We start from the raw sequence: 15,903 nt of genomic DNA, 5'->3' as shown, positions 1-15,903 counted from the left end.
TGGGATTACAAGCATTGATGTTTTTTCTTACTAATTTCACTACGTATGATTTTCTCACAATTCAATTTTAGCACACTGCTGTTGAATATTTACTTCCACATATTTTTTTTATGTTTGAGGGAAAGTACTATCTCCAGAGACATCATATGCAAATTTGTATATGGGGTTTTGGGAGCTTTGCCACATCTTTGGAGATACTAATCCCTTTCGTGAGAAGATTGTTTATTTTGGTAGGTATATAGATGATTTGCTCTTGGTGTGGGATGTTGACAGCTATTTTTTTCATCAGTTCCTTGAACATGCCAATAGCAATAATCTAAATCTTGAATTCACTATGTTTGAAAGTAGTGATCGTCTAAATTTTTTGGATGTCACACTCACTTCACATATTGACACACGTTCTTTGGAGGTAGAACTATACAGAAAGAGTTCAGCGGGTAACACTATTCTTCACTCTTCTTCTTTCCACCCCAAGCACACCATTAAACTCTATACCTTATGGCCAAATGATCAGGACTAAAAGAAATTGCACCACTGAGGATAAATTTCAATTATATGTAGCCAATACCGGCCACAGATTGGAAGCCCGAGGTTATGACACAGAACTATTAAAGGAAACCAAGAATAGAGTGGATAAATTGAATAGAGATGTCCTTCTTACCACTAAATGTGTGAGTAAGATACAGAACAACAAACCATATTTTACAACAAATTACAGTAAAGACTACAACAAAATTTGTGGCATTATCTGTAACTGTTTGCCAATCTTAAAGAGTGATGCCAAATTATGTAAAATAGTCCATCATGGTTGTAATTTTTCAGCACGTAAAGCAAAGACCTTAGGAAGCTTATTAGCTCCATCAATGCTACCGTCACAAACTAACCAATCCTGGTTAAAGAGAAGAATAGGTTCTATAAAATGCCAAGGAAACATTTGCAAAACCTGTACACACATACAACAGGGACCCAAATTTGTATCGTTTGATATACGCTTCAGTATTTCATGTAATACTAAATTTGCTATCTATTTACGCACATGCCAAGGATGTGGTAAACAGTACATGGGATGCACTAAACGTGCCCTGTGTGACAGGTTTTTACAACATCTTAGAGACATTGGTAATCCGAACTGTACCACACCAATAACTAAGCACTTTAGAGAGGAACATAATTCCAATGACGCCCTCTTGACAGTACAAGTCATTGACCATGTCCCCAGACATAGGAGGGGTGGGGATAGAGAGAGACTTTTGGACAAAAGGGAATTGTTTTGGATTTTCCATCTTAAAACAAAACACCCCTTTGGTCTAAATTCCATAATGGAGGTTGATTTATTTTACTAATAAATTAATGAGGGTTTTTTTCTTTTTTTTTTTTCTCTCAAAAAAAGACACTGGGCTCCATGTACTAAGCCGTCAATTCATCCGTCATTTTAGACGCGGATAAACTCGCCGTTACTCGCTGCGGGGAAATGGTGTCCGCTGTCACTATGTACTAATAATCCCCCAATAAATAGACAAGTCTAGCCCGCCGCGAGCAGTGGCGGATTATTGATAAATTTGACGCCTCGCTCGCCGCGACTAAGCTGATGTACTTAACTTTCAGTTGAATTGTCTGGCCAATTATTAACACGTGACATGCAAGGTGTCACGAACATCATAGTAGTCGCGGGAATAGAATTTTGCTCCTATAAAAGTTCAACTTATCTAAACAACTTTATTATTGTTCAAAAATTTTTGAAGAGTGATAACAGAGCGTTATTTTTGTAATATTTATTTACAATTTGGATATGGCTTCATCTGGATCTGATAATATATAAATATTAATATAAAAATAATTATAAAGATTGACAACTATACAATACAAATTTAAAATATAGATTACTCTTTAATTACAGTCGACAAATTTGGCGCAATTTATGTACATGGAAATGAGAGACAAATTAGACGCCAGTTATGCTGTACAATGCTGATATTACTGCCTTTTATATATGTCTAGACTGGCGTCTAGATTGACTTTCCTATTGTTTTGTACCTTGCCCGCCACCTAAAAGGTGGCGAGGCAAAAATAACGAGGTGGGAGCGGAAATTGTAGCGAGCGGACAAATAGATTTTTTAGTACATTCTTTTTGGCGAGTTGGTGGTCAAATGTGTCTAATTACAGTGAAAAATGGAGAGGTAGCGAGGTTTGGCGGATAAGTACGCTCACAATTTTAAAGATGCGAGTTTGAACATAGTTGACGACTTTGTACATATCAGTTTGCAAGTTTTGACGCGAGATTTGTTGCGGGTAGCTCGCTGACTGCTTAGTACATGGAGCCCACTGAATAAAAATAAATAAATCTTTAAGTAGAGGTTTAATCAAACATCCATTTAGATTAAATAAGGGTAAAAAAATCCTATATATCTAGCCATCTGCAAGCTTAAAAATATACTTTACATTTATGTGTTCTTTAAAACAAAACAAAAAAATTAACACAAGAAAACAACGGATAATCAGTGATAACTCATTGTTTAACCATGACCATTAAGGCAGTCATGAGTTAACTTAACAGATGCATGTAATTGATAATTAACTTTATCTTTAAATTAAGGCTTTACCCAGCATTAGTTATGCCAGTGAACAAGGACTGACACTAGGCCCGAAACATGTTTGGCTGCTGCTGCTCTATGTCAGTTACAGGACTGTAGCTGATTTCTTGCTTTTTTTCATGTCTTTTACATGCAACTGATTTTAACTTATTTTGTACCCAATAAAGCTATGTTTTTTAATTTTTAACAATTGCCATATTTTTTCTTTTTTCATATGGTCTGAAGATGCGGAATAGCAAAGTGTATGTATATATAAATACATATGTATAGAAATACATAAATATATATTTAAATTGATAAATATCATTATACGTGTGTCCCTATGGATCCCTATGTAAAAGAATTTCTGCCCGTTTTTTTTCTAATACCTCACTTCTCATAACGTTGTGCCATTATAACTTTGTTAATGCAATATGTTTAAGCAATAATTTTAATGTGAGTGTCACTGTCCTGTGACATGTATTTTTGATTATGTTTTGTGCTACTTTTTAGGTTTGCGCATATTTTGACACCAGCTTTTCTTAAGCAGTGCTTACCAAAGCACAAATCAAGATAGCACCCCTGCGTTTGCATTTACTTTGAACTTTTTATATCAAGGGAATTTAACGTGCGCCCGAAAAGCAAATTCTTGCCTCAATGTGAGCGCACAGAAGATTGCGCCTCACTTGCAATCTTGCCCTATGTGGCAAGCTGTTTTGTGCTTTTACCCGAGCATTAACAATGCCAGAAGTAATATTTTTGTGCGAGCAGGTTAGTGTGTGTATTACAAGTTAAAAGTAAAACTTCAGGACCTCGGATATTGTGACTGTGCAAAGTTCTTATCCCCATGGACTTCAATGGAGAGTGCAAAAGAAAAAAACCTGAAATGTATTGTGTGATAAATTACAAATGCAGTGAAATGATAGCAATATTGTTCTTCTGTTTTTATGCTCATATTATTGCGCTCGTTAAGTCCAAAGTTATTTTTTATTGCTTCAATGATATTTTAGGGAACCCTAACATGTAGATGTTGGATAGCGCAGGTGCTCTAATTCCTCACATACTACGTATCTGGAGTTGCACAGTAGAATTCATGTTGGATATCACTTGAGTGCTATGCTGGTCGTGCTATCCATTAATAGTATAAGGTGCACTTAAAAGTTTAAGCCGCGTTAAGATACTCTGGTTAAAATTTTTAACCATCCACTTGTAATATCAAAATGTATATTAACCCGTTAACGACCGCAGCATACCCTGTACGTTGCTGGTTGTTAAGGGTTTTTTAGGTTATAGTTGAGCGGGTCTAGCCACAAGTGGCAGGACTGCACTGTTTTGCCCTTTCTTCCAGCGGCAGTCATCCTAGGATAGTGCTTTATCAAAAATAGCAGTTCCCATTGATACTATTTTAAAATATTTGACAAGATAATGCACCCTTATTGTTTAATGTCCCTTTCAGAATTTTTTTTTCTCCTATCAAACATTGCAACAACCAATAAGTCCAAAAAGTACAACTCAAAATTCATCAGATGTTAGAGATGAATCGAGGATGAGAAAGTCACTCGAACAGATCCTTATTAGTGTCATAACAAGCACTGTAAGAGAAAAATAGTTTGCAACTATACGGCTGACAGATAGGGGTCGAAAAGTATGGTTGTCATATATTGATCCTTGCTTTATTAATATATACAACCTTTCAGATGTTCCCTTTGCTTCAGAAATCCATTGATGGTGTCTCAGAAAAATGTGAAAGTAAGGAGTTCACAAAGATTTTTACAGGTCATAGCTGACAGCAGCTGCTGTGTCTCCAAAAGTCTGTTTCTAAAGTCTGTCAAATCTTAAAAGTGTCAGTGAACTAATAGTCAGAAATAAAATGAATAAATTATATGCACATCATACACAATCCAATAGTGAGTTAACACATCAATTCTAGGGAAGTCCTATTTATGAAGAAATTATTTTACATGCAGTGTGTATCAAATAATAAATACACAGTTTTTAAAAACTTGGGGCCGACCCTAGGCTCACATTTTGATTGAAGGACAAAATACAGACACCAAACCCCTGTGCTATGTTAACCCTCATCCTTTCTGTGATTTAAACTACTCTTGGGTACATCATCTGCAAGGTATTTACACTGTATCCCATGGTTTATAGTGATTTTAAGGTGCAAATAGTTGCTGAACATATTACATATATTTTTTAATAACAAAATATTTATCTTTTTAAATAGTCTGTGTCTATAAATGATTTCTCCATAATGATGACTACCCTAATGTTAATTACCTTGGTACTGGAGCAATTATTACTGGGGTTTCTTCTTATTATTAATTCACTAATTAATTGTGTATGGTATTTTTTACTTTACTATTTTTATGACTAACTAAAAAAATCACTACAGTCTGACAAATTTTACTCTGCCTTTCTTTAAGGGGACAGGGGGATTATTTCATGATTCTTATAGATTATACATTTTTAGACAAATTCCCATCTCTCTTCTATTTTGAATTTTACTTCATTTCTTTTTTTCAAGGAGCAGCAATGCACTACTGGGAGCTAGCTGAACACATTTGTAAGCCAGTTACAACAGGCATAAATGTGCAGCCACCAATCAACAGCAAGCTTCCAGCTCCTTAGCCTTTCTAGGTATGCTTTTCAACAAAGGATACCAAGAGAACAAAACAAATTAGATAATAGACGTAAATTAGACAGTTGTTTAAATCTGTATGTTCTATCTGAATAATGAATGAGGACATTTTGATTTAATGTCCCTTTATATGCATGCCTTTTTGAAACAACTAGAAGATTCATGGTCTGACCATATTTCCTTCTTAAAGGGATAGAAAAGTAAAAATTAAACTTGCACTATTCAGATAGAGCATGTAATTTGAAGGCACATTTAATTTTTGTTCTATTTTCAAATTTATTTTTGTTCTCTTTGTATTCTTTGTTGAAAAATGCTATACATATCCTACACTACTTGCAGCTGCCTGGAGATTGGTGGCTACAAACATTTGTCACTTGTCATTGTCTCACCAGATATATTCAGCTAGCGTCCAGTAGTACATTGCTGCTGAGGTTAAAACACAATTATATACAAGCAATAGTACAATAATAACATGTTCTAATATATAAAAATATTTTCTTTTTGCACTTTTATATCCCTTTAAATGCAAGCTGAATTCATTACTGAGATACCCTCATGCATATCACAGGCATTATAGAATTCACTTACAGTATCTGTCCTTGCCACCACATCTGAAAGTCTTTTCCCCAAATGAACCATTATTTCTGTAGAGCTTTTGGAGGCATCAAGTATGTTTAGTGATTGATGAGTTAGCAAAATAAAAACAAAACCTGAAATAACCCCTTAAAGGGACACCAAACCCATTTTTTTTTCTATTGTGATTCAGATAGAGCATGCAATTTAAAGCAACTTTCTAATTTACTCCTATTATCAGATTTTCTTCACTCTCTTGATATTGTTATTTGAAAAGCAAGAAGGTAAGTTTAGATGCCGGCCCATTTTTGGTGAACAACCTGGGTTGTTCTTGCTGATTTGTGGATAAACAAGTGCTGTTCAGTGTTCTGAACCAAAAAATTGGCTGGCTCCTTAGCTTAGATGCCTTCTTTTTCAAATAAAGATAGCAAGTGAACGGAAAAAGAAATGATAATAGGAGTAAATCAGAAAGTTGCTTAAAATTGCATGCTCTATCTGAATCATGAAAGAAAAAATTTGGATTCAGTGTCCCTTTAACGCCGTTAGGACGTTCCATGCCGTCCTAAAATTGCTGGGCTTAAGTGCCATTAGGATGGCATGGAACATCCTAGCCGTTCTACTATACTGAAGAAGCTATGGCTTCCTATCTGGGATTACGGACTGGAGGGCGTGCCTAGTGTCATGGGCACTCCCCCCAGACCCGATCCCATTATTGAAATCACACGATCGCTTGATTTCAATTTTTTTACTAATTTGTTTACATCGGAACTTTGTACCAATGTAACAAATTAGTACTGTTAGGAAGGGGTTAAATTTAAATTTTTTACTAATTTGTTTACATCGGAACTTTGTACCAATGTAACAAATTAGTACCATCAGGAAGGGGTTAAATATTTGAATTTATAAAAAAAAACAACTGTTCTTATCACTAAAGCGAGCTCTAAATTCATAGTAATGATAAACCTAATTAATTTTACTCAACATGTTAAACTGTGGAAAATATTTCTATAGGTTACTTAGAGAGTTCCTAATGTGATATATATATATATATATATATATTAATATGTGGCTTTATTCGCTTTTATTAATAATAACTAGCTCTAACAATATTTTATTTAAAAAACAATTGCTGCAAAAAATGATGTAGATAATTTAATGATTTTAATAAATTTGAGGTGGGAGGACTAAATCCACATAAAGGTGTAAAGGCTAATAGACTATGAGAATGACAAATTATCTGTAGAAGATTCTGAAGATAAAATAAAGTTGACAATCCAGTAGGAGTTGAAACTTTAAATATAACAATTTATGCACAAACTTTTAAAGCACACACACACACACACACACACACACACACACATATATATATATATATATATATATATATATATATATATATATATATATATATATATATATGTGTGTGTGTGTGTGTTTTAATTTTTTTTCCTTTATCTGCCCAATCTCACATCATATATGTACCTCTCGCTGATTTTAAAGATTCCTTCTATCTGACCAGATAAACAATTTTTTTAAATGAGCTGGTTAAAATTACATTAAAGGTACATAAAGCACCTTGAGAATACAGTATTTATGATAACTATAATACTAAATTAGCATACCCCAGAACTGAATGCATGGATTAACACATTCAATTCCACCACTGAGTTACAGTGCTAAACTCCTGCCACCTTTTTCCATATACAGAGGCTCTATTATACCTAGTATGTTCTACATAATAAAGTTTTGTCACCGCAGGCACGCAAGCACATGCTTTATGGGTGCTGGTGATGTCATGCATGACATAGGCATCAGCTTTATATATTTCAATGACAGCCGATTGAGAGGCTTTGTGCTTGCGAGTGACAACAATGTGCACAGCACGTGAGGCTAAGTTTTCTATTGCACATGTGAACACACAACAGAAAAGCTGGTCATGGTTAAAGAGACCTGATAAGAGAAAATGCTGATGAGGGCAAATCAAGGGGCAGCATTCAGATGTAAGCATTTTTCACTTACTTTGCATAATGAAGAAAAAAATGGGTTCTTTTAGCTTCCTACTCCCACAATCTTTACAAAGTACATCCACTCATATATTGAAATCTCAAGCTGTTTTAATGCACTTAAAGTTTAAAATTGAACTCCAAATAGATTTTTTTTTTATTATGCATCCTAAAAAAATTGTAAATGTATTTTTACTCATTTTTATTTTTTCTTTCTCCCATTTGTCATGTAATTTAACTCTCCACTGTATTTTGCTTTGCTTTCTAAACCTACCCAATATTTATGAAGAGTTGCCATTTGTTTAAGTAAAGTTAGCATTTCTTTATAGAGTCCAGCCAAGCTGCAGAGTGGTCAAAACTAGAAATGTTATATTTCCAGTTCAAGGACAGTAACAAAAGGCATTCTGAGATGAGGCAAGGTACAGAGGGTCAATGAATAAGGGAGGTAAATACACCAGTTCCAGACCAAGGCCAATTAAGTTCATTTTAGGTGCTTTCTTTAGAAAGCTGAGAAACAAGCTGTCTTCTCAAAGACAATCTCCCTGCTCAAGCAAGAGGGGACGTTTAGCATTAGAAGCTGATTTAAAAGGGTGCTCTCTAAGGGTTCAATTTATCAAGTTCCGTACGGTGCTTGATGCCCCGTGTTTCTGCCGGAAACAGAAGTTAGGAAGCAGTGGTCTAAAGACCGCTGCTCCATAACCTGTTCATCTGCTCTAAGGCGGAGGACAGAAATCGACCCGATCGAATACAATCAGGTTGATTGAAACACCCTAAATCTGCAGGGGGCGGCATTGCACCAGCAGTTCACAAAAACTGCTGGTGCAATGATAAATGCCGACAGTGTATGCTGTCGGCATTTATCGATGTGCAGCGGACATGATGCGCTACATCGTATCATGTCTGCTCGCACATTAATAAATTGACCCCTAACCGTCTAAAAGCCACATGGACATAACTTTCTGAAAAGGAGAATCATATTACATTTGTCATGTAAAGCTCCTCAACAAGCTCACAGTGTTTAACAATACAGTTCCTTATAAAATGCCATATTAGCTGTCAAAGAAACAAATCCAAAGACAGTGACACACCAGCTCACAGGGGTATTGTAAGATCTACAATTTGTCATTTGTGATAAGATTTGTCTCTAATATAGTAATGTTCATGAAAACACCTGTATTATACAACTGTTGTGTGAAGAAATTCAATCAAACCATAATCTATGCATATTATGGTCTTAGACATCTAAGAATGTGCAGACTAACACTGACCAAAGATATGTATGAAGTGATATGTATGAAGTGATACATTAATTTTAAGATATCATACTCAGGTCTTTATATTTTCTGCAGAAGCCTAAAAAAAACCAGAAATTCATTTTTTTTTTTGCATGGAAACATTGAAAGATGGGAACAAAAATAAATCAAATTTACAAATAAAAGTCTTTAAATTAATCAATTCCCACAAAAGCTATTCTGCCTTAAATATGTATATGTTGCCGCATAAGACAGGCTTGGATCAAAACTAGCAGGTAATAAATACTCCACTCTATTCGCCACATTAAAGTTTACATGAAGTGTTCTACATTGTAGCGCTTACCTTATATTTTAATGCTTTGCATTTTATTTTCATACAATGAATTTGTAAATATTCATTTTTTTACTGTCTTTTGAGGATGGTATTTACCAGTACTTAACACCCTGAAGGTGTCCATGATACCCTCTCTCCACATATTGTATGGTTTGCCTTTCTTTACATTCACCTAGATTACAAGTTTTGAGTAACAAAAATTGCGTTATTTAACCCCCTATAGCGCTGCCATTACAAGTTTAAAAAAACTTTTTGAGCTCCATACCGGACCAAAAACAAGCAGTGTTTTGACGTGCTCGTGCACGTTTTCCCCATAGACATCAATAGGGAGGGCCGGCAAAAAAAAAGTCTAACACCTGCGATCACGGAAACAAAAGCTCCGTAACGCATCCCCATTGATGTCTATGGGGAAAAAGAAAATACAGTTTAAACGTAACACCCTAACATAAGCTCAGAGTCTAAACACCCCTAATCTGCTGCCCCTGACTTCGCCAATGCCTGTCTACAGTTATTAACCCCTAATGTGCCACTCCCGATATCGCCGCCACCTAAATAAAATGATTAACTCCTAATGTGCTGCTCACGATATCACCATCACTATACTAAAGTTATTAACCCCTATTCCGCCGCATCCCAACATTGCCGCACCTATATTAAAGTTATTAACCCCTATTCCGTGGCTCCCCAACATTGCTGCAACTAAATAAAGGTATTAACCCCTAAACCTCTGGCCTCCCACATCACTACCACTAAATAAACCTATTAACCCCTAAACCTCTGGCCTCCCACATCACTACCACTAAATAAACCTATTAACCCCTAAACCGCCAGCCCCCCACATTGCAACAACCTAAATTAAACTATATTAACCCCTAAATCTAACCCTAACCCTAATGTAACCCTAATCTTAACCCTAACCCTTACACCCCCTTAATGAAATTAGATCTACATTAAATTTACAATTATTAACTAAAAAAATCCTATTTAAAACTAAATACAAACTTACCTGTAAAATAAAACCTAAGCTAGCTACAATATAACTAATAGTTATATTGTAGCTAGCTTAGGTCTTAATTTTATTTCACAGGTAAGTTTGTATTTATTTTAACTAGGTAGACTAGTTAGTAAATAGTTATTAACTATTTACTAACTACCTAGTTAAAATAAATAGTTAAAATAAATACAATAAATGCAAATTTACCTGCAAAATAAAACCTAACTACCTTAGGTTTTATTTCACAGGTAAGTTTGTATTTATTTTAACTAGGTCGTTAATAGTTAATAACTATTTACTAACTAGTCTACCTAGTTAAAATAAATACAAACTTACCTGTGAAATAAAAATAAAACCTAAGCTAGCTACAATGTAACTTTTACAAGTGCGGTACTGACGTTGCGTTACAGGCTAAAAGGCTTACGGTATAGTTATACCGACAAGACTTGTAATGGCTGTGGTGCTGTTATAACTCTGAAAATACCATATTTTCAGCGTTAAAAGACGAACGCACAAACTTGTAATCTAGGTGATTGTTAATCAAAACTGAAAAATGCAGAATAGCTATAGAATATGGCCTTTAATATAATGGAGCATGTGAAGTGGCTTATACTAGTATTGAAGTATCAGCAGTTCATTTATTGCATTGCTTATTATGCAACTTTTCTTTTACCAGTGTAATTTTATGTAAATCTATGTAAAGTTTCCATTGACCAAGGGCCTGATTTAGTTTTTTTCTTGGGGCCACAAAATCTACAAAACACATTCTTAGGGCCCAATGATCTAATGGTTTCTGGGTTGGGGAGATTATTTAAGAATGCTCCCTATTACTTCTATTTCCCTTGTAGAATTATATAAAGCCCCTTTTTGCACTGAAAACAATGTGTCTCGCTAAGGAGCATATACTACATTTTCGCAAGGGAAGGAGATTTATTCCAGAAGTGCACAATGAAAAATGTAATTTTAAAAATCATACAAAATGAATATTTTAACCATTCACACAAAAATACAAAGGAAAAAATTGTATAGCTAAGTTGCATCAAAAATTATAACAAGATTCTTTACCAAAATTTTTATTTTATCAATTACATAAATTACATAGGAATAAATCACACATATTAAATATGTAATTTAAGTAAACTGGATGGGCAAAAAACACATAGAAATTTGTACTTTTAAATACAAAATACAAAGCGTAGTTGTTTTTTATCGTAAAATGGTTTGAACCATTTTTTAACTTTCCACTTTACTATTATGAACTTTGCTTTGTTCCCTTGTTATCCTTTGTTGATGAGTACATCTAGGTAGGCTGATAGAAGCTTAAGAGTATGCATATGTCTAAAGTACTCTATGGCAGTAAAGCTTGCTACTATGTTTTTCATTGATACATACAATTTTGCAAACACTGCTGCTATATGGCTAAATATACATACACTCTCCTCAGCTCACCTAAGATTTCTCTTTAAGAAAGGATAGCAAGAGAACTAAGCAACATTGGTAATAGTAAAGTAGATTAAAAAGTTGTTTAAAATACCAGGTTCTATCCAAACCATTTATATTTAATTAGGCAATAAGCTTGCCTAGAGGGCAGTCTATGTTTAAAAAATACAAACCCCCAAGCTAAAGCTAAAAAAAATAAAAAAGTACAATTACAGAAAAAAATAAACAAAGCTATCCAAAATAAAAAAATTAAACCTAAATTAATACCCCTATAAAAATAAAAAATCCCCCAAAATAAAAACACCCCATAATCTAATACTTAACTACCAATAGCCCTTAAAAGGGCCTTTTGTAGTTAAACAGCTCTTTGACCCCTAAAAAATACTAAGTCCCCCTAACAGTAAAAAAACCCCACCCACTAAACCCCGCCAAAATAAAAAACTAACACAAAAAAACTAAACTACCCATTGCCCCTAAAGGGGCATTTGTATGGGCATGACCCTTAAAAGGGCATTCAGCTCTTTTACTGCCCTTAAAGGGCAATCAGCTCTTTTTCAAGCCCAAAAAAAACCCTAATCTAAAAAAAAAACACTCCAAAAATTAAAAAAAAGCCTAATCCTAAGCCCCAAATATGTACTCACTGTTCCTGAAGTCTGGTGGAGAAGGTCTTCTTCCAGATGGATCCATCATCATCTATTTTCATCTGGAGTTAAGGCGGCATAGAGCGGTGGTGTGGAGCTGTGTTCCTGATGCCTGAATCCTCAATGGTGGTGGTCCTCGGCAGCATGGAGGCTCCTCTTCATGCGATCGTCCATCGCACACTGAATATTGAATGCAAGATACCCAATATTTATTGGGGTACCTTGCATTCCTATTGACTGAAATTTTGAAATCAGCCAAAGGATGAGTGCTACTTAAATCTAATTGGCTGATTTGAACAGCCAATAAGATTTTAGTAGCTCTAATCCTATTGGCTGATTTCAAAATTTCAGCCAATAGGAATGCAAGGTACCCCAAATTGATTGCGGTACCCTGCGCCTGCTGTGGATTCTTTCACCACCCTGCCATTTTCGGAATCCACCTGGATGCTGCATCGCGGTGGATTATTTTGGCTGCGCGCGCAAGGCAGCCAACATTCCTTTGGGGATGCATGCTCAACTGGCGACGGCGATGGACACGTTACAAACGTGTTTATAGTATAGATTTTTTAATTTACTGTCGTTTTAATACAACAGTGATGTTTCTGAGCAAACAAGTGGTTCTTCTTCAGAAGATGGAGTGCTTCTTTACTTTGAATCCTCTCTGATGTATTAGTAAACTTACCTTTGTTTAGCAACATATAATTTCAACTCTACAGCACCCTGGTGGCTCTCAATAAGCTTGGTGAAAGTGTAAGTTATTTTGTCCTATAAATACACACACACTTATCTATTACAGAATTCCAGTGGGTGCTGTCTCCCCTTTGTTTAAGTTATGGGGTAATTTGGAACTTTATTAACATTATTATGTTGGATATCCTGGCATGTATCACATTCTGGAATCACAGTGCTTCCCATCCATATATAAAATGATTACCTTGTATCTCACCTAATAAATAACATACAAAGCAAAGTAAATATTTTATTTATTTTTTCACAAATGTTTGCAAATAAACAACAATTATCATTGTTATAGTCTGATATGAAGTATATTAGCTGTATATTAATATAATATCTCATAGTTTCTAGGTGTGTTTTGGAGTTAAAAATATGCTTGCATATACAAATGAATGTGTACAGCATATAAATGACACTTAACCAAGATGTTTGTTCCTGTTTTGTTTAACCAGGTTTATTTCATTTAAAAGTACCAGAGTCTTCTCCTGTCGGCTCTCCAATTGGAAGAATACGTGCAGTTGACCCTGACTTTGGGCGAAATGCTGCTATTGAATACAATATTGTTCCTGGAGATGGTGGTAATCTATTTGATATCAGAACTGATGAAGATACACAAGAAGGGATTATAATCCTTAAAAAGGTAAGTCGTAGGACCAGTCTAAAATGACTATTTGTGTGATTAAATTATTACAAAAAATCTTTGATTAATAAAACTACAATTTATATGCAAAGAGAAAAAAAGATTGTAAAAGCATATGGCTAGATTATGAGTTGTGCGTTAGGGTAAAAAAGCAGCGTTAAGAGGTCCTAACGCTGCTTTTTTACGCCCACTGGTATTCCGAGTCTTGAAGGTTTAGGGTAACCGCAAACTTTTTTGGCCTTACCAAAAAAACGACTTATTTAAACTTCGTAAAGTCTTTTTTCTATGAGACTTCCATAGCGCCGGTATTACGAGTCTGTCCTGGGAGGACAAAAAGTGAGCGGTACACCCTACCCCGTCAAAAGTCCTAACGCATTTAAAATTCAGTAGTTAAGCGTTTTATGGTACAACGCCATAGCATAAAACTCATAACTAAAGTGCTAAAAAGTACACTAACACCCATAAACTACCTATTAACCCCCTAAACCGAGGCCCTCCCACATCGCAAACACTGTAATAAAATTATTAACCCCTATTCTGCCGCTCCGGACATCGCCACAACTATAATAAACATATTAACCCCTAAACCGCTGCACTCCTGCCTCGCAAACATTAGTTTAATATTATTAACCCCTAATCTGCCGTCCCTAACATCGCCGCCACCTATCTACATTTATTGACCCCTAATCTGCCGCCCCCAACGTCGCCGCCACTATACTAAATGTATTAACCCCTAAACCTAAGTCTAACCCTAACACCCCCTAACTTAAATATAATTTAAATAAATCAAAATAAAAATGAATATTATTACCTAAATAATTCCTATTTAAAACTAAATACTTACCTATAAAATAAACCCTAAGCTAGCTACAATATAACTAACAGTTACGTTGTAGCTAGCTTAGGGATTATTTTTATTTTACAGGCAAGTTTGTATTTATTTTAACTAGGTAGAATAGTTATTAAATAGTTATTAACTATTTAATAACTACCTAGCTAAAATAAATACAAAAGTACCTGTAAAATAAAACCTAACCTAAGTTACAATAACACCTAACCCTACACTATAATTAAATACATTAACTAAATTAAATACAATTAACTAAATTAAATTAAATTAAATTAGCTAAAGTACAAAAAAATACTAAATTACAGAAAATAATAAACAAATTACAAGATATTTAAACTAATTACACCTAATCTAAAAGCCCTATAGAAAATAAAAAAGCCCCCCAAAATAAAAAAAACCCTAGCCTAAACTAAACTACCAATAGCCCTTAAAAGGGCCTTTTGCGGGGCATTGCCCCAAAGTAATCAGCTCTTTTACCTGTAAAACAAATACAAACAACCCCCCAACAGTAAAACCCACCACCCACAAAACCAACCCCCCAAATAAAATACTATCTAAAAAAACCTAAGCTCCCCATTGCCCTGAAAGGGCATTTGGATGGGCATTGCCCTTAAAGGGCATTTAGCTCTTTTGCGGCTCAAAACCCTAATCTAAAAAATAAAATCCACCCAATACACCCTTAAAAAAACCTAACACTATCTCCCTGAAGATCGACTTACTGTTCTGAAGACCGGATATCCATCCTCAAGGAAGTGGCAGAAGTCTTCATCCAACCGGGCCGAAGTCCTCAACGAAGCCGGGAGAAGTCTTCATCCAAGCCGGGCGAAGTGGTCCTCCAGACGGGCAGAAGTCTTTATCCAGACGGCAATCAGCCTCTCCGTGTCGGATGTATGAAGATCGAAGATGCCGTCTGGATGAAGACTTCTGCCCGTCTAGAGGACCACTTTGCCCAGCTTGGATGAAGACTTCTCCCGGCTTTGTTGAGGACTTCGGCCCGGTTGGATGAAGACTTCTGCTGCTTCCTTGGGATTGGATGTCCGGTCTTCAGAACAGTAAGTCAATCTTCAGGGGGTTAGTGTTAGGTTTTTTTAAGGGTGTATTGGGTGGGTTTTATTTTTTAGATTAGGGTTTGGGATGTAAAAGAGCTAAATGCCCTTTTAATGTCAATGCCCATCCAAATACCCTTTTCAGGGCAATGGAGAGCTTAGGTTTTTTTAGATAGTATT

The 15,903-nt window shown here is 35.3% G+C and overlaps 1 protein-coding gene across 3 annotated transcripts in view; it reads left to right on the top strand.

The window, feature by feature from the left end:
• The window catches only part of CDH12 (cadherin 12), a 755,267-nt gene that overhangs the window by 577,633 nt on the left and 161,731 nt on the right, over nt 1-15,903 (top strand). For all 3 annotated transcript variants that reach the window (XM_053714614.1, XM_053714612.1, XM_053714613.1), the window contains one exon: nt 13,640-13,827. In XM_053714614.1, coding sequence (XP_053570589.1) covers nt 13,640-13,827 — 188 coding nt within the window. The remainder of the gene's footprint in view (nt 1-13,639; nt 13,828-15,903) is intronic.

The sequence above is a fragment of the Bombina bombina genome, chromosome 5, assembly GCF_027579735.1.
Source record: "Bombina bombina isolate aBomBom1 chromosome 5, aBomBom1.pri, whole genome shotgun sequence".
Classification (NCBI taxonomy): Eukaryota; Metazoa; Chordata; class Amphibia; order Anura; family Bombinatoridae; genus Bombina; species Bombina bombina.
Note: the sequence above shows the minus strand (reverse complement) of the source record. Positions and strands in the feature narration are given on the sequence as shown.